Source organism: Salvia splendens, chromosome 10, assembly GCF_004379255.2.
Source record: "Salvia splendens isolate huo1 chromosome 10, SspV2, whole genome shotgun sequence".
In the NCBI taxonomy this organism is placed as follows: domain Eukaryota; kingdom Viridiplantae; phylum Streptophyta; class Magnoliopsida; order Lamiales; family Lamiaceae; genus Salvia; species Salvia splendens.
This window is the reverse complement of record NC_056041.1, coordinates 16,262,282-16,279,827: the sequence shown is the minus strand read 5'-3', so window position 1 is coordinate 16,279,827 and position 17,546 is coordinate 16,262,282. Positions and strand designations below refer to the sequence as shown.

Here is a 17,546-nt window from a genome sequence, read left to right as displayed (position 1 = left end):
TGTGGTAGTTAGTGGGCCTATCCTAACTATCCGAATTTGGATTGGAAAATTTATGCTGTTTTTCCATGGCTTTATTTTGTGGTTTCATATATATAATTAATACTCCTATTATTAGAATTCTGGTATATATACCAACAAATTTCACTGGTAAATTATAAAGAGAAGTCAATCTTCTCTTCGGCAAGTTTGGGATATTAATTTGGGCCTTAAAACGGGCCATATTTATGGGCTGAAATGGTAAAATTAGGCCTAATCTAATATCCTCGCGCCACGAAGTTTTGGCGGTTTAATGTCGATTCGCATTGATGCTAACTTACGCACCTTCCCCCGCTTTCTAACCTGCGCGCACGCCATTTTTCTGGAACTCCGATGATTCAAGCCCTAAAACTAGCATTATCCTGTTCAATTACCGGGAGGTACATTCTATCGACGGAAAAAAATTCCATAATGTTTTGAAAGATTTCCATTTGTCTGACTTTTAATTATTGCAGTTTCTCTGCAGATTTCCATAATGTTTTGAAAGATTTCCATTTGTCTGACTTTTAATTATTGCAGTTTCTCTGCGGCGAATAGCTGTAGGATACCTAAATTCAGCGGCCAATTTTGCTTGAGCTTAAGAATGGCATCGACGCGTCGTCACCGTTCATTTGCAACGGCATCAGCAGCGGCTGAGGGTTCGAGCAAGGAAACTAGCATTGATGAGCCGAAAATTCGGAAAATTGCTTCGGAGGTTCATTTCTTTTTCCCAATGGCGCCCAGATGTAAAGGGAAATTTATTTTGTTAATTGAAGCTCTGGTGAAGTGTGAAAATAATGTTTTTGGTTGGAATGTAGGCAAGTGATGGAAGTAGTGGGGTTGAGGATACGCCTCTTGTGTTCGAGAAAATGACTCTTCAGCAAATCCAATCTAGTTTAGGGTATGTATACATTTATGGTTGTACTCTCCCTCTGTCTCTTGTGTTTGAATGCATTCTTGGTTGTCTAAACTGATGGAATCTTATATAGGAGCAATGGAGCTCATGATGAAGGTTGTAAACATGAACATGTAGTGATGAGTAAAACTGATGGTATATTACTACAGAATATCAATCAAATTATACATTGACTACTGAGAATTCAAATATATTGAGGAAATTATTTGCTTAGTAGTGTGCTTTTGATGCAGCTGCAGATTCTCCACCTCAACAAAATCTAGCATCTCTTGAGGAGAAGCCAGCCGCCCCTAAAAGAAATCCCAAAAGAAAAGCTAAAGCCATACCTGAAGATGAGCCTGTGGCATCCACAACCACAACCAAGGATTCCGAAGTTTCTGGAGGCCGAAGGTCAAAGAGGCAAGTAAAACAATCACCTAAGGACAGTGTCGACATCAGATTGTCACAGAGTGTTACGAAAGAAGAGCTGATTGTTGAATCAACTGAACTGGGAGGTGATTGAACTCATCTTTTTAGACTGTTTGCGTTTGCATCAATCTCTCATGGTTTGGTTCGATGACGATGGCAGGTAAGAAGTCCACTCAAGTGAAGAAGGTCTCTTCAAGGGTCACTAAAGCTAATGTTGCTGACAATCCTTGTGCGGATGAGCCTTGGACTGTGCTTACACATAAGAAGCCGCAAAAAGGGTGGACTGGTTATGATCCTAAAACTATGAGGCCGCCTCCAATTGCTGCGTATACACCGCATATTAAGTTATTATCTTGGAATGTCAATGGGCTGAGAGCTTTACTGAAGCTGGAAAGCTTTTCTGCTCTTGAACTTTCAAAAAGGGAAGATTTTGATGTACTGTGCCTGCAGGAGACGAAATTACAGGCAAGTTTTTGTTTTGTTTATTTTGAACTTGAGAAGGCAACTTCGGCTTTCTGATTCTATGATAATTTCCTGGATTTTATTTTAACTAGTATTTGACAAACATAGAAATGATACCATCCTTCCCTTTTCCCTTCTTGAATGTAAGGACCTGATATTACATAAAAACGATGCACCTACCCTTTGTTTGTTCGTTGCTATTAGATAGCTTCACATATGTTTTTGCAAGGGCTTTCAAGTACCATGCAATCTACTCCAATGGTTGTTTGCCCTTTATTTTTTTTAAAAAAAATACTACTACTCATGAAATGTCTGATTTGTGTTGGTATTGATAGAATACTTTTAACTAGTTTCTCTTACTTTGCCATCTGAATCAGGAGAAAGATGTTAACGCAATCAAAGAAACTCTCCTACAAGCTTATGACAATAGCTATTGGACATGTAGTGTATCAAAGCTGGGATACTCAGGAACGGCTATCATTTCTCGTGTATGTACCTTGTTCTCTTGCATAGTAATGTTGCATATCTTCTACCAGATTTTTCACTTACTGACTACTGTGAGGATGATTTTTCTTGTTGACTATACAACTCAAAATGTTATTTTAGTATAAAAGCTTACACAGCTTGCCATGACTCAAGTTACTCACTATGTGTAAATATAAAATTCCTGTTTCACTGCTTACATAATGCCTCTACGATCAATTTCTTTATGACAGGTCAACTTTTTCCTTCCTAGTAATTTTTACTCCATGATGCAAAGCGTTTTACTTCTCCGAAATGGAAGAAATATGTGTATCATTCTCCCACCTTAAAATTTTTTTTTACTTCTGACAGATTAAACCACTCTCTGTGAGATATGGATTGGGCATATCAGATCACGATAGTGAAGGGCGCCTTGTCACACTGGAGTTTGATAATTTCTACTTGTTGAGCTGCTACGTTCCCAACTCTGGTGATGGTCTGAAACGACTGGTAAAAGACTTATTTCTCGATTTTTCCTCATATCCACATCTCTTGGAGAAACCTTGACAATTCTTTTTCCCTCAGCCATACCGGATAGCAGAGTGGGATACTTCGCTTGGTAACTACATGAAAGTAAGTCTTATTTGATGAACAAGAACAACTAGCGCTTAGAAACTGTATTCTTTTCATGTCGTATATAGCATATGGTCCCAAACAGATAAGATCATGTGTAATGAACATTTACAAACCGTCTTCGAATGTCCAAACTAGTGAAATTTACAGCTGAAGTATGCTTTACAGGACCTGGAACAGTGGAAGCCTGTTATTCTCACGGGTGACTTGAACTGTGCTCATGAAGAAATAGACATTTTTAACCCAGCAGTTAGTAAACTTATCCTAACTTGTCTCATTTCAATCGTGTTTTTACTCTTTTTTAATATAAGGTGGTGCTTATCTATTGGAGTCTCCATCCTGACCTTCATGTGATGGCTCAGGGGAACAAAAGAAGTGCAGGTTTTACAGAAGAAGAAAGAAAGTCATTTGAAACCAACTTTCTGGATCGGGGCTTTGTCGATACTTTCAGGAAACAACACCCTAATGTTGTCGCCTATTCATACTGGGGTTACAGGCATGGTGGACGACGAACAAATAAAGGTATGTTAGTCCTAATACACAATGAGACGATTCACACAGTTTAGTTTAACTCGTGTTTTCTAAAGATACACCGTCTAGATGGACTTCTAGCTGGTATTTCCATATGTTAATTTAGTGTTTCTGTGTGTCTAATCAGGGTGGCGCCTCGACTATTTTCTCGTCTCAGAATCGATCTCAGAGAAAGTCCACGACGCGTACATTCTCCCAGATGTGGGCGGAAGCGATCATTGCCCTGTGGGCCTCATTTTGAAGCTGTAGGTTGGTCATTGCTTGACCCTTTTTTGTAAGCTATAGTTTTTGTTAGTAAAGCACTGCTCCGCGAATATGAATTTGTAGTCGATTTTTAGATTATTATGATAGCAGTATTTTGGTTCCAAAATCGTTTCGAGAATAGTTTGATAGGATTCTAAAATAAAATGATAAAAAAGAATTCGATTCAGCTTTTTTTCGAGACAACATGATTCAGTGGAGATTTGGTTCCAAAATAAAGTGTGAATAATAACAAAAATTAAGAATTAGAAGGGAGCAATCCTCTGTTTCATGAAAAGGTTTGACAGAGGAATCCTCTGTTTCAAATCGCATTCCATCTATCTTCTCCTCCGGAGCAGAGGATCCCGTTAATCTTCTCCCCTGGAGAGGCGGTTTCATCATCGTTAGCGCTCGACTTCTTCTGCTCAGCCTCGAGCGCCCTCACCAGACTCTCCAAGCACTCCTCTGCATCTCCGGCCAAGCTCCTCGGCATCAAATTCTCTGCCACATCTGCCGGCGTCATCTCCACCTCCCCCAACAACCTCTCGATCCTCGGAAACAGCTCATGCCACTCCACCCCAATGTAGTTCTTCGCCAAAACCTTGAACCCCTCGAAGCTGCAATACGACAGCTCAATATGCTTATCCATCCTCCCTCGCCTTATCAACGCCGGATCCAACTTCTCCACATAGTTCGTGGTGAAAACAATGATTCTCTCTCCTCCACAAGCAGACCACAACCCATCTATGAAATTCAGCAGTCCAGAAAGAGTAATTTTGCTGCTCTTGGCCTCATTCTCCTCCATCCCCATCCTATGGAGAACCTGGTTATTCTCATTCTCTTTCTCCTTCTCTCTCCTCTTCACTCTCTGCCCCGTGAGGTCGACAGAGCAGTCGATGTCCTCGATCACGATCACTGCCCTGCTGGAGGTCGCGATCAGGAGCTTCTTCAGCTCCGTGTTGTCCTTCACCGCCGTGAGCTCAAGGTCGTAGACGTCGTAGCCCAGGAGGTTCGCCATGGCGGCGATCATGGTGGACTTCCCTGTCCCGGGCGGGCCGTGGAGGAGGTATCCTCGCTTCCACGCCCGCCCGATCTTATTATAAAATGCCTCCCCCTTGCTGAACGCCAAGAGGTCCTCCACCACCTCCCGCTTCCTCGCCGGCTCCATCGCCAGAGTCCCGAATGTTGCCGGGTGCTCGAACGCGACGTGGGTCCAGGCCGCGCCAGAGTTGGTGTAGAGCTTCCGGCGACGGTTCCTCACCTCGATCGCCTTCCCTTCCTTCATGACGTGGTTGAGGTACGTGTCGATGATGAAGTTCCGGTGCTTCTTGTGGAACCGGAGGTTGTAGAAACGCTTCTCGTCGTTCATCGGTTGGAAGGAAAACGTCTGGTTCTTGGTGATGTGCATGCCGGAGGACCACCACACCTTTGTCACACACGAGGAATTTTATTGAAATTGGAAATAATAAAATCTGATCAAATAATTTCTTAAAACTCGTGCCGAGTCAAAACATGTAAAAGTGAATCACCTTGACGCCGGCGTGCTCATCGGCGACCTCCTCGTTGTCGTCCATGCTGAGGGAGACGGGGCGGGTGCTGTCGCGGAGGGAGTCGGCCTTGAGGCGGCGCGCCTGAGCTGCGGAGGTGGAGCTGAGGTAGGTCTCGATGGAGGCGTAGACGTCGCTGCGCTTGAAGCGCTCGCCGGTGAACTCATTGAAGGTGATTTGGATGTAAGGGGAGAGCAAATTCAGCAGTTTTTGGGAGTGTTTGTCGACGGAGGCTTTGAGCTGACGAGGGAGGTATTGATCCAAGATGGCTTTCAAGAACATCAAACCTGCAATCAGCGTTCCTAATTGCCCAAATATTGCTCCCAACCTCATTTTTTGACTTTTTTTTTCAAGTTTCAGAGTTCTATTAATGATATATATATATAGAGGGGGAGATAGATGTATGATGTCGGCAGAGTAGAAAAAAATGAGATGAAATTGTTGAGTTTTCAGTGTTCACATGTTCGTTATCTATAAAATACTTACACGTTAAGGATGACATGTCGTTGTCAAGATTTAAACGTTTCAAACACATGTTATTCATTTTTCTTCTTTTGTGTTCTTGATCGCCTCAACTATATAATGATATAAATGATCAAGAAAATACACTCGAGTAGTTTTATATATTCATTTTTGCGATCGTTTTGGTTTCGAATTTCAATTGATATATTATTCAAATTACGAAAATTTCTTCTCCAACAACATAACATCTCGGCCTAAACAAAAATCTCAAGATGCTGCACAAAATTCACATTTACAATTCATCACAACCATTGCTAGCGGTGTTCAGGGACCAACCAGACCAGACCAGACCGGGATGAATTCAATATGTTGCAGCTACAGGTCCGTTCCTTCTCCAGGACGGGTCACTCTCGATTTACCGTGCTTGTCCAACAGTTCTCGACTTCGAATTCCACTCTTTTGTGCCCTTATCATGATCCTCACTATTCCTTCCTCTCGTTCGCTTCAACCCCCCAAGTCGACACAATTCCGGTCGTCATTGGGTTCTCGTTCCAGCGCCCATCGCGTCTCTAGTGTTGGCTCCTACATAGTTATAACAATTATTAGCATAGTTGCGACTCCAGTTGTTCCCGCCACCTGCCCGTGGCATGTACCTATGCCCGCTCCTGGTGTTGTTGTATTGCCACGCATCTTCATTATGATACCCTGACCACTCGTTCCACGGATCAGCATAATTGGCCGAGGAACAAGCGGCCGGGCCCACTAAGTTCTCTTCCACCTCACCCCAGCCAACGGTAGCCAAAGCATGGTTCGGAGCGGCATAATCACCAAAGATTACTGCAGGATCGAAATCTTCCTCTGTCTGGGGACTCATAGACGGGTTCTCGACATCTGACAACAGCATCTCGGGATCATTGTCTGAATCCCAATCGATCTTGTCAATGTAAAGATCAGGATCAGGCAGTGTTATGTCACAGGATAAGCCCTTTCTCTTAGCCCAGTATCGTTTTTTGGCGTTGCTGAATGCTTCCTCGCCTGCAGAGTCGTTCCAATCCAACACATTATCGTATAAGTGAATAAATCTCTTCATTTCCAGCAACGTCTCCCAGTTCATTGATCCAACCACTTTGCAGAATTCTTTCTCCCACACAGGCACAGTAGGCTGCCAATACCCTGCAGAAAGCAATGAAACACAAGTGAGGAATCTAAACCCTAACACTGCATAAAATCTTCAGCCGAAAAAGAAAGGTTTCGCTTTGAATGGGACAAAGGGAGTACTATATTATATTCTAGCCATAGAAACAAACAAATGTTACGAACATGAGTAGAGAGTAATAAACGTTTATGGGCTCGACAATCAGTTACCAAAAGTGCTGATATAAACAAAAAAATCATCCACTTGATTCACATCCAGTCAAAAATAAACCACAAAAGAAGAAGAAAAATGACAAAAAAATCTTATAGAAGCACACAAAATCGAGTGAGTTGATCAAGTTCTGAAATATACAGAACTGATAACCACCAAATCATTCCATTCCTACAAACTCAACCTATTAATCCTATGATTTTTCAAAACAAACATATGTAGGACTTAGGAGATTCACATCTAAAATTGCATAAGCCATTAGGCCTATCATCACTTAAGTTTTGCACAAAACAACAAACACCGTGAACAAGGCGAACAGAATGATCAGAACACCACCAAATCTAGAAAGCAAAACCACAACCAAAACAGAACTCCAAGGCCTAAAACAATTAGGCTAAAAAAAGTATAGACAAAATATAAATAGAGTAGGAGTCCCAACTCCAAACACAGTAAAGCATCAAATTCTATAAACCTTAATTGACAAAAAAAAACTGATCTCTTTTCAACATTTGTGGACCCTGCACCTCCTTATAGAAACATTCTTAGCTGAATGAAAAAAGGATCAAGTAAAGAAAACTCCAGTTAAAAAACTCAGACCATGCAAAGACAAACAGTGAAAATATATATTAATTCAGTAATATTTAATAATGTAATAAAGAAATTCAGATATACCACGCGGCGGCTTCCTGTTTTGTGATCTTCTCTGACTGTCCCTCCTTCTACCCTCCATGATCGCAATCTCTAAAAAAGCCCAGAAAATAAAGTTAGTAAATTACCACAAAATAGAGAAATGAACAAGAAAAATTCAGTGGCAACGTACAATTTAGGAATTGAGTTAAGCTGTTAAGCGTTTTTTGACTGTCACTATTTCAAGAAACAGAGTGAAAAGGGGGGAGAATAAAAATGGAATCTTTTTTTTTTCCTGGGAAGGGTAAGAAATCAGAGAGGAATTGTTGTCAGAGAAGAGAGATTGAAATGGTGGAAAATGGGGGTGAGAGGGTTAAATGGATTTTGAAGGGAGGTTTGGCAGTGATCATAAATGGGAAAAAAAATGTTCAAACGTAGTTGAAACTTGAAAGCACAAAATACTATTATAAATTATGGCATCCAATTGGAACTACAATAAGGTAGAAAATTAAGGTTTGCTGCTATCGCTCTCCATTTCAATGGTATGGCATGTTGGTTTGGTTTTGTCTTTTTATTGTGTTCTCGAATTTTGTTAAAATTGGAATGTTATTCTACAAATGGGCTTGGTAACTTTTATTGACCCATAAATCATAAATCCAAATTAGTGTTGCTTTCCGCTCATTATATTACTCTAGTAACGTCTAACGTGTACTGGTACTTGACTTATTCAGTTATTAATAAGGCTACACACCTTTTTTTGGTACAATTATTTAGGAGATTTGAAAAGTAGTACTCCCCCATTCTACTTGGTTTTGTTAATTAAGTGAGTACTATTATTGTGATGATTTTTCTATTTTTGAACATGCATGATTTTAAGCCAGATATTTTAAAAAGAAACATCTCTTATTTTAAGTTAAACATGGAGTATAAATAATATTTATTCCATTTTCTTTAATTTAATTCCTAAAATAACATTACATAAAAATATTATGTCAAATAGAAAATGTTTTAGTTATAGTAGAACAAAATAAGGAAGTGGAGTGTGCAGAAAGCTCCGAGTAATTCTTTGCCTTAGATGTGAGTGGGCTGTATAGAGCACTTAATGGTTGCAATTTTTTTAATGCTTGGCCATGTATATAGGTAGTGGTCCCGACCTCTGAGTCTAAAATTAAATGTTTAGAGCCTCCACAATGGTGCCCGTCCCGGCTAACATCCGGCCGGCGTGCCGGAGTTCCGCACGGGGCGTCCGCCATTGCGCAGCGGTGACGCGGATACGGACGTCCGCTGCAGACACCGGAGTTCCGCGGCGTTCCCGGGACGTCCGTCGCGACGTCTTTGCTGACGTTCGTCATTGCGTTGACCTCACGGACGTCCCGATTATTTTATATTTAATTTTTCGAAAATTCTATAAATACGGCCAGTTGAACTTCATTTCATTCGCACCACTTGTATTAACGAGTATGGCAGCGGAGGGGTCGTCGTTGATGGAATTTGTATTTATTGAAATGCACTTTTATTAGTTTTTTTTAATTGTACCTTTCTTTTTTTATTTAATAAAATTTTTATTCCGTAATCGTGGCAAAATTTTAATTCCGTAAATTGTTTTAATTTGGTGAATTTATGAATTTTTATTATTATGGAAAGTCCGTCGGGATGTCCTTGGGGATGTCCGTCACTGTGCAGTGGGAAGTCCTTATGACGTGGCAGTGTAGTGAGAAGTCCTTATGACGTGGCAGAAGGTGTTTCTGGGATGTCCGCGGGGATGTCCGCCGGGGATGTCCGCACCACTGTAGATGCTTTACTTGACATAAAATATCACTATAAGATGCTGAAGGTGTTTCTGGGATGTTCGCGGGGATGTCCGCCGGGATGTCCGCACCACTGTAGATGCTTTACTTGACATAAAATATCACTATAAGATGCTGAAGGTGTTTCTGGGATGTTCGCGGGGATGTCCGCCGGGATGTCCGCACCACTGTAGATGCTTTACTTGACATAAAATATCACTATAAGATGCTGACTGTCATCCAGACATTTAAAGAATTATTGTGATTAATTAGTTACAGTTTATATACACTGATATTTGCATGTGAAGTTCAACTATTTGGAGAGTTTGATTGTATCCACAATTCCACATTACGAAAATTGACTACCCCGCCTAATCAATTTTCAATTTTGGGTCATCATAACATAAGTAATTGATTTCTTTTTTTTTTGAAAAGCAACACATTTATATGTCTTACTTTCTTCTTTATCTTACTTTATTATCTCTCATATTTTTTTCTTTTCAATTTTGGGTCATCATAACATAAGTAATTGATTTCTTTTTTTGGAAAAGCAACACATTTATATCTCTTACTTTCTTCTTTATCTTACTTTATTATCTCTCATATTTTTTTCTCTATCATATTATATTCTCTCCATTCAATTCGATAAATATAACATTTTCTTAAATACTCTGTCTAAAAGGTCAAAGTTAAATTCAAACTGAATAGTTTCATACTTTCGGTTGAAGTAGTTAGGTCTAGCATAAAATATGCTATATCAAATAATCTTGCGACAAAATAAATAATCCATATATAATTATATAGTAGTAGTTGAAACTTTAGCATCCGCCTAAGAGACAAAATCAAATATCATACTATAACAATCATTCAAAATTTATTACTACTCCGAATCACGCCGCCAAATCCAAAAAATCCCAAACCAGATACGTCGCCGGAATATGCGTCGGAGCCAGCAAGTATACGACCCAGTGCTGGTTTCCATCGGGCCCTACCACCACGGCAAACCCGGACTCCGTCGCGCCGAGGAATTCAAGCACCACTGCCTGGACCGATGCCCCGGCGGAGATGAGAAGAAGAAGGCCTTCTTCTCCTCCAAGATTCTGGAGGAAGCCGCCGCCATCAGAGACAGCTACGCGGAGGGGAAGATCGTGGAGAAATACGACGACAAATCTCTAGCGTTGATGATGCTTTTGGACGCAAGCATCATCATAGACTTCATCCACAACTACTTGGGGTTGCCAGGAAACAGCTTCTCCGACTGGCAGCAATGCCTCGGCGCCGGATCCGGGCCGTTGATGGTCCGCGACATCCTGCTCATGGAGAATCAGATCCCCTTACAGGTCACTTGAGATTGTAAAATTGTACTACTATATTAAAAATTTTATATTTATGATAAATACTGGTATTAAAATAATTAACTTTATAGGTTGAATGGAATATTAAGGCCTTTCTTAGTATGATGAAATGAAATGCGGGTAGAATGAAATGATAATTCCTTTGCACTTCTATTCCATTCTCTCCATTCCAAAATGCGAGCATTTCATTCAACTGCTTATCATACATTGTTTCGACTCAGGTCTTGCAACTGTTTATCACCTTGCAGTACGAGAAAGGAGAAGCTGCTTCGTTTCTCCCACGTCTTTTCTCTATGTTTTTATCCTACAAAAGGCGTATAGTAGATGTAGACCTCAAGAACGCTGAGATCCTTCAAGAAATTGGGGATCCTAAAATTCACTTCCTCGAAGCTTTTCGAAGAGTTATAGTGATGAAGAATAAGAAGAAGATTAAAGAGGAAGACAGAGTTATGTCTGTGTATAGCTCAATTAGTAAGAGCATGTGATAGAAATCCATGGGTTCCATCTTAAAATCAATTGATGATAAGAGGAGAGGCCCATGAGGCTTATATACTGGATTAAGTTCTTTATGTACACCGATGTGAGATATTATTATATTCATTTTTATGTTTCAATTGCCAACCCCATCCCTCAAACCCTTCAAGGTGAATCTTGGAGGGGTTGGACTTTTTTATGATTGATTGGACAATCGGCCCAATCGATCGGTTGGACCACTGGCCCAAATTTTCAGCCCAGTTATACTGCTGGGTCAGTCATTTTTTTCGGTTTCAGCCCAGATATACTGCTGGGTCAGTTAAATATGACCCACAGTCGAGGACCCGCTCTGATACCATGATAACGATGGTAATCGACAGAGGCGGAACTCGTATTGATCGACATTGGGAACACATAGAATTGGGAGTAGAAGGTTTCGTGTATTGCTTCGTTGTACAATGATTTACAGCCCCAATTATATAGGGAGGAATATTAGCTATCTATGGAAATTGTATCAATCTATTCTAGGCAATAATATTCATTATTATTCTTTACATAATTTCAATTATTCCCTCAATCTTCTCATTCCATTGATACTGCTAATTTCTCCCTTGATTTACTGCTTTGACAGAGCCCTACTATCCGTGGCGGCATGCAAAGACTGGCATCTACACCAATTTGATATAACAAATGCATTCCTACACGGCGAATTGGAGAAGGATAAAGAAGTATATATGGAAGTCTCCCGGGATGCTCAGAGGCATTTGGAACAGGACAAGTGTGTCGCTTCAGAAAGACGTTGTATGGGTTAATGCAGTCTCCAAGAATCTGGTTTGGGAGGTTCTGTCAAGCTGTTTAAACACGGGTTCAAGCAAAGCCATTCGGATCATACGCTCTTCACCAAGAGAAGGGATGGGAAGATGACATGTCTGATCATATATGTGGATGACATGATCATTACTGGAGACGATACTGAAGAAATCCAAAACTTGCGGGAAAATCTATCCAAAGAGTTTGAGATGAAAGATCTAGAGCCCTGAAGTACTTCCTTGGAATTAAAATGTTGAGATCCAGACACAGAATATTTCTAAGGCAGAAAAAGTATGTTCTAGACCTTCTGGCAGAAACTGGGTTGTTGGATTGCAAGCCTGCATAAACTCGAATGATCCCCAATCATGGATTGAAGATGGAAGAGGGAGCTGATCTTGCAGACCGGGAGAGATACCAACGGTTAGTAGGGAAACTCATCTACCTCTCACATACTAGGCCCGACATAACATATGCGGTTGGCATTATCAGTCAGTTCATGCACCGACCTCAAGTCGACCATATGGATGTTGCATTGAGAATTATGAGATACCTAAAGGGAACTATTGGCTATGGAGTGGTCCTAGCTAAAAGAGATGATCTAGAAATCGATGGATATATTGATGTTGACTGGGCAAGCAATCTGATTGACAGAAAGTCCACTGGAGGATACTTCACCTTCATAGGAGGGAACTTAGTCACTTGGAGAAGTAAGAAGCATAAGGTGGTGGTTCTATCAAGTGCAGAAGCAGAATTTCGAGGAATCAAAAGTGGACTGATGGAAATCATGTGGCTAAGGAGGTTGTTGACAGAAATTGGCTTTCCACCTACACGAAAAAAAGTAAATTGTTCTGTGATAACAAAGCAGCGATCAGTATTGCAGAAAATCCAGTACAGCACGACCGAACTAAACACGTTGAAGTTGATCGCCACTTCATCAAGGAGAAACTCGAAGAGGGAATCATAGAGTTCCCATTCGTTCGGTCAGAGGAGCAACTTGTAGACATCCTCACCAAAGCAGTTCACCCGAAAATCTTCAAGGAAATTCTGGACAAGTTGAGTATCGGAGATACCGTTGCTCAACTTGAGGGGGTGTCAAAGCAGCAAATCAAGGGAGAAATTAGCGGTATCAATGGAAGGAGAAGATTGGGGGAATAATTAAAATTATGTAAAGAATAATAATGAATATTATTGCCTAGAATAGATTGATACAATTTTCATAGATAGCTAATAATCCTCTCTATATAATTGGGGCTGTAAATTATTGTACAACGAAGCAATACACGAAACCTTCTACTCCCAATTCTCTGTGTTCCCAATGTCGATCAATACGAGTTCCGCCACTCTCGATTAACATTGTTAAGAGCATGTTCCTGCAGTCTGCATTGTGGATGCTGGCATATCATACATGCATCGTTCCGTGATGGATCTCAAGGCCAAAGGAATCCGCATAAGGCCTGATCCCGACCTATCAGCCGCGGACATAACTTTCGTGCCCGGCCTCTGTTTCAGCGAGCTCCGCCTCCCCGGTTCAGTACCTCTCTGACCTAACTCCGATGGTGACAGCGAACATGATCGCCTTTGAAGTTCTTGCGCACGGCTGCTCTAGTCTGGTGGTTCTGTCGTATGCCATCTTCTTGAAGTCGCTGCTGGTGCAGAGTCCACAGGATGTGAAGGAGTTGCAGACCAATGGGGTGATTCTGAATAGGCTTGCCAACTTAGAGAAAGTGGTGGAAGTGATAAAGGACATCGACACGTTCGGGGAGGATTGAAGAGCATTGCAGGAACAGGGCTAGGACGTGGCTTGCTGATCTGATTTATACCCGTTTTCGAACTCCATGGACTGCTATTGCCTTCTTTGCTGGAGTGTTCCTTCTTTGCCTTACTTTTCTGCATGACTTTTTTCACTATCAATCAAAGACCGCTTTAGTTTTAAATTTTACAAGACTGATGCCATGGTATTTAGTATTTACTCATACTGGAAATGCCATGGAGTACTATCCAAGCTCATCCATTGAAACTAATTCATTCATTCCACAAACGGAAAAGAGTGTTCAGACATATGCATGTCTCTGTGGCTAAACTTTTACCAAAAGCTGTGAGGCTTTTTTTGTTGCAGAAAAACACATGCTTTGTGTTGAACTATGCGTGTGGTGTGACATCTCATATTTTAGTTGCAAAAGGGGGTCTATATGTCGAATTCTGGGGATTTTGTCAATTTTCATAAGACTCGTAACAATTGAGAGACTGCTTGCTAGTATGTTTCATAAATTTATATACTCTCGTGAAGGTCGTGTGTTCACATGAATAACAGCATCCCCATCCGTGCTCTTGCCAACGAGCACGGATGTGGGCCCGAACTCACTTTTACTCCCTACTCTTAGGCAAGAGCACAACACCCATATTCGTGCTCTTCCGTAAGAACAAGCTCAAGGGTCCCACCATTCTATTATTCAATTTAAATAAAAACATTTCCACAAAATTAAAATGCATTAAAAATATCCGGAATACTATTACAAATTACAAAAAAATTAAAAATTTTATAATTAAAATCCTAAAAATTACATAATTAAAATCCTAAAAATTAAAAATTACATAATTAAATTCATAAAATTAAAAAAACCCACTACTCGTGGTCGAATTTCGCCCAAATGTGTTTTATTAGGTCTTCTTGTAGCTAAATGAGGGCTCGGGTATCGCGCATTGTGTTCCTTATTTTGATCATCTCGCTCACCGTCGTATGCACACCTCGGCGTGGGAGAGACCTCGCGGTTGAGCTTCCGGTTTCATCCTCGTCGTAAAAGCTAGCCGCCATCGGTCCTTCGCAATGTTGAATCGGGCTTGAAGGACCCCAAAAGCTCTTTCGACGTCTTTCCGAGCTGACTCTTGAAGCTGCGCAAAAAGAACTCGTCTCGGGTCTTGCGGGTTGCTGAGCGTCTTCACGAAAGTTGACCACAGTGGGTAGATATCATCGGTGAGATAGTAACCCATGTGGTATTTCACGAAAGTCGACCATCTTTAGAGCGTCGATACAGGTATTTCAGGGTGCGGGAGGATGCGTCTGATAAACAATTCCGTAAATTGTTTAATTTGGTGAATTTGTGAATTTTTATTATTGTGGGAAATCCGTCGGGATGTCCTTGAGGATGTCTGCCACTGTGCAGTGGGAAGTTCTTATAACGTGACAGTGCAGTGGGAAGTCCTTATGAGGTGGCGAGGTGTTTTTGGGATGTCTGCGGGGATGTCCGCCGGGACATCCGCACCACCGTGGATGCTCTAAAAGTAGAACGTCCGACATAGAAAAAACCTCGAATTCCATAACAATAAATTATTGCATCAACTTCTTATATAGAAAAAATGGAGAAGGGCGAAGGAAGCGCGGCGAAGTAGCGGTGGACATCGCAAACCTCCAAGACTTCTCAGAGCTCCTCCAGTCTCAACCCAAGAAACTCTACGCGGAATCACGCCGCTTCCGCCAAATCCTAAAAATACCACCTCAGAGGTGAAGATCGTGGAGAAATACGACGACAAATCGCTAGCATTGATGATGCTTTTGGATGCAAGCATCATCATAGACTTCATCCACAACTACTTGGGGTTGCCAGGAAACAGCTTCTCCGACTGGCACCGATGCCTCGGAGCCTGATCCGGGTCGTTGATGGTCCGCGACATCCTGCTCATGGAGAATCAGATCCCCTTACACGTCCTGCAACTGCTCATCACCTTGCGATACAATGAACGAGAAGCTGCTTCGTTTATCTCACGTTTTTTCTCGGCGTTTTTATCCTTTAAAAAGCGTGTAGTAAATATAGACCTCAAGAATGATGAGATCCCTCAAGAAATTGAGTATCCTCCCATTCACTTCCTTGAAGCTTTTCAAAGAGTTATAGTGAAGAAGATTAAAGGCCAAAGGAATCCGAGTAAGGCCTGATCCGGACCTATCGCTCTCGGACATAACTTTCTTGCCCTGGCTCTGTTTCAGCGAGCTCCACCTCCCAGTTCAGTACCTCTCGGACCTAACTCCAGTGGTGGTGGCAAACACTATCGCGTTTGAAGTTCTTCCGCACGGGTGCTCTAGTCTGGTGGTTCTGTCGTATGCAATCTTCTTGAAGTCACTTGTGCAGAGCCCACAAGATGTGAAGGAGTTGCAGGCCAATGGGGTGATTCTGAATAGGCTTGCCAATTTAGAGAAAGTGGTGGAAGTCATAAAGGAGATCGACACGTTTGGGCTGCATGACCAAGATTTGTTCAAGGATGTGAAGAGGGAGATTGAAGAGCATTGCAGGAGCAAGGCTAGGACGTGGCTTGCTGACCTGATTTATACTCGTTTTCGGACTCCATGGAGACTGTTATCGCCTTGTTTGCTGGAGTGCTCCTTCTCTGCCTTACTCTTCTGCAGACTTTTTTTACTATTCGGCCTATCAATCAAAGACTCCTTTAATTAGTTTTAAATGCCACTAGAGGAAAAGAGTGTACGTGCCTCAATCAAAGAATCCTTTAGTTTTAAATGCCACTAAAGGAAAGTGTTCACACGTGTACATGTATTTGTGGCCAAACGTTTACTATTTTGTTGCTACATATACATGTCTTTGTGGCCATACGTTTACCAAAAGCCGTTAGACTTATTTTGTTGCTAGAAAAGTTGCTTGCTTTGTGTTTGAATTAGTGTGTTTGACATGTTGTAAAATTGTGTAGAGATGTAAAATACTAGCCAGGCGTAACACAATTTGAAGAAGAAAAAGAGATATTACATGGAAATAAATTGAATTGTAAAATATAAATCGAAACTTTAAACCATAATATAGTCGTAAGCTGAGTCGATGAGTCCTCTTCCACAACACAAGATATGCTCAGATAGTGCTCTCGAATTGATGTGTTATCCCTAAAGATAAAACGTGTCCGTCTATGAAGTAGCAACACTGCTAGCAGTAGCGCTCCGACAAACTAGATAATGCCGAGGAACAGAGCTTCGACAGAAATACAAAACTGAGAGAGATAGAGCGCATATGTAGATAATGCTTTGTTAGTTTTGTGTAGGGGTGTGCATTCGGGTTTCGGTTCGGTTTTTTGTCAAAACCGAACCAAAATCGAAAAACCGAATTTAGTTCAAAATCCAAACCGAACCGAACCCGAAAAACCAAAAAACCGAAACCGAAAAACCGAAAACCGAACTTAAAAAACCGAAAAACCCGAACAAAATCGAAAAAACTGAAAACCCCAAAAAAATAAATATAATATTAATATATATATGTGTAATTTATTTTATTTTATATATACTAATAGAATATTTATATATAATATAAAATTAATAATACATATAATATATATATAATAGTAGAATTTATTAAAAGAATATACTATATATTATATATAATATAATATATTAAATTAATAGAATATATATATAATTCGGTTTTTCGGTTTTTTTCTTCGCCCGAACCGAACCGAACTGAA

The 17,546-nt window shown here is 40.9% G+C and overlaps 4 protein-coding genes across 8 annotated transcripts; 2 read left to right on the top strand and 2 right to left on the bottom strand.

Annotated features, from left to right (window-relative positions):
* Positions 1–288: 288 nt before the first annotated feature.
* LOC121751935 (DNA-(apurinic or apyrimidinic site) endonuclease, chloroplastic-like) lies at positions 289–3,797 on the top strand. 3 transcript variants are annotated; one of them, XM_042146762.1, is made up of 12 exons: positions 289–416; positions 556–730; positions 834–916; positions 1,005–1,066; positions 1,171–1,425; positions 1,500–1,804; positions 2,179–2,289; positions 2,636–2,773; positions 2,849–2,896; positions 3,065–3,145; positions 3,259–3,418; positions 3,555–3,797. In XM_042146762.1, exons 1-12 carry the CDS (start codon positions 370–372, stop codon positions 3,674–3,676), a joined length of 1,587 nt encoding a protein of 528 aa, XP_042002696.1. In that variant the 5' UTR covers positions 289–369; the 3' UTR covers positions 3,677–3,797. The 3 variants fall into 3 exon arrangements, with proteins under 3 accessions (XP_042002696.1, XP_042002695.1, XP_042002697.1); XM_042146761.1 differs by having other exon boundaries at positions 1,165–1,425; XM_042146763.1 differs by lacking the exon at positions 289–416 and having other exon boundaries at positions 565–761; positions 1,165–1,425.
* Positions 3,798–3,830: 33 nt separating this feature from the next.
* LOC121751936 (AAA-ATPase ASD, mitochondrial-like) lies at positions 3,831–5,629 on the bottom strand. The gene is made up of 2 exons (XM_042146764.1): positions 5,197–5,629; positions 3,831–5,093 (listed from the first exon to the last, which is right to left on the bottom strand). Exons 1-2 carry the CDS (start codon positions 5,545–5,547, stop codon positions 3,990–3,992), a joined length of 1,455 nt encoding a protein of 484 aa, XP_042002698.1. The 5' UTR covers positions 5,548–5,629; the 3' UTR covers positions 3,831–3,989.
* A 227-nt stretch (positions 5,630–5,856) lies between these two features.
* LOC121750298 lies at positions 5,857–8,197 on the bottom strand. Of its 3 annotated transcripts, none has more exons than XM_042144816.1 (3): positions 7,863–8,197; positions 7,515–7,783; positions 5,857–6,849 (listed from the first exon to the last, which is right to left on the bottom strand). In XM_042144816.1, the coding sequence occupies exon 3, from the start codon at positions 6,788–6,790 to the stop codon at positions 6,212–6,214; it is 579 nt and encodes a 192-aa protein (XP_042000750.1). In that variant the 5' UTR covers positions 6,791–6,849; positions 7,515–7,783; positions 7,863–8,197; the 3' UTR covers positions 5,857–6,211. The 3 variants fall into 3 exon arrangements, with proteins under 3 accessions (XP_042000750.1, XP_042000748.1, XP_042000749.1); XM_042144814.1 differs by having other exon boundaries at positions 7,715–7,783; XM_042144815.1 differs by having other exon boundaries at positions 7,718–7,783.
* A 2,102-nt stretch (positions 8,198–10,299) lies between these two features.
* LOC121751393 (putative UPF0481 protein At3g02645) lies at positions 10,300–11,411 on the top strand. The gene is made up of 2 exons (XM_042146131.1): positions 10,300–10,796; positions 11,033–11,411. The coding sequence occupies exons 1-2, from the start codon at positions 10,395–10,397 to the stop codon at positions 11,294–11,296; spliced, it is 666 nt and encodes a 221-aa protein (XP_042002065.1). The 5' UTR covers positions 10,300–10,394; the 3' UTR covers positions 11,297–11,411.
* Positions 11,412–17,546: the final 6,135 nt, after the last annotated feature.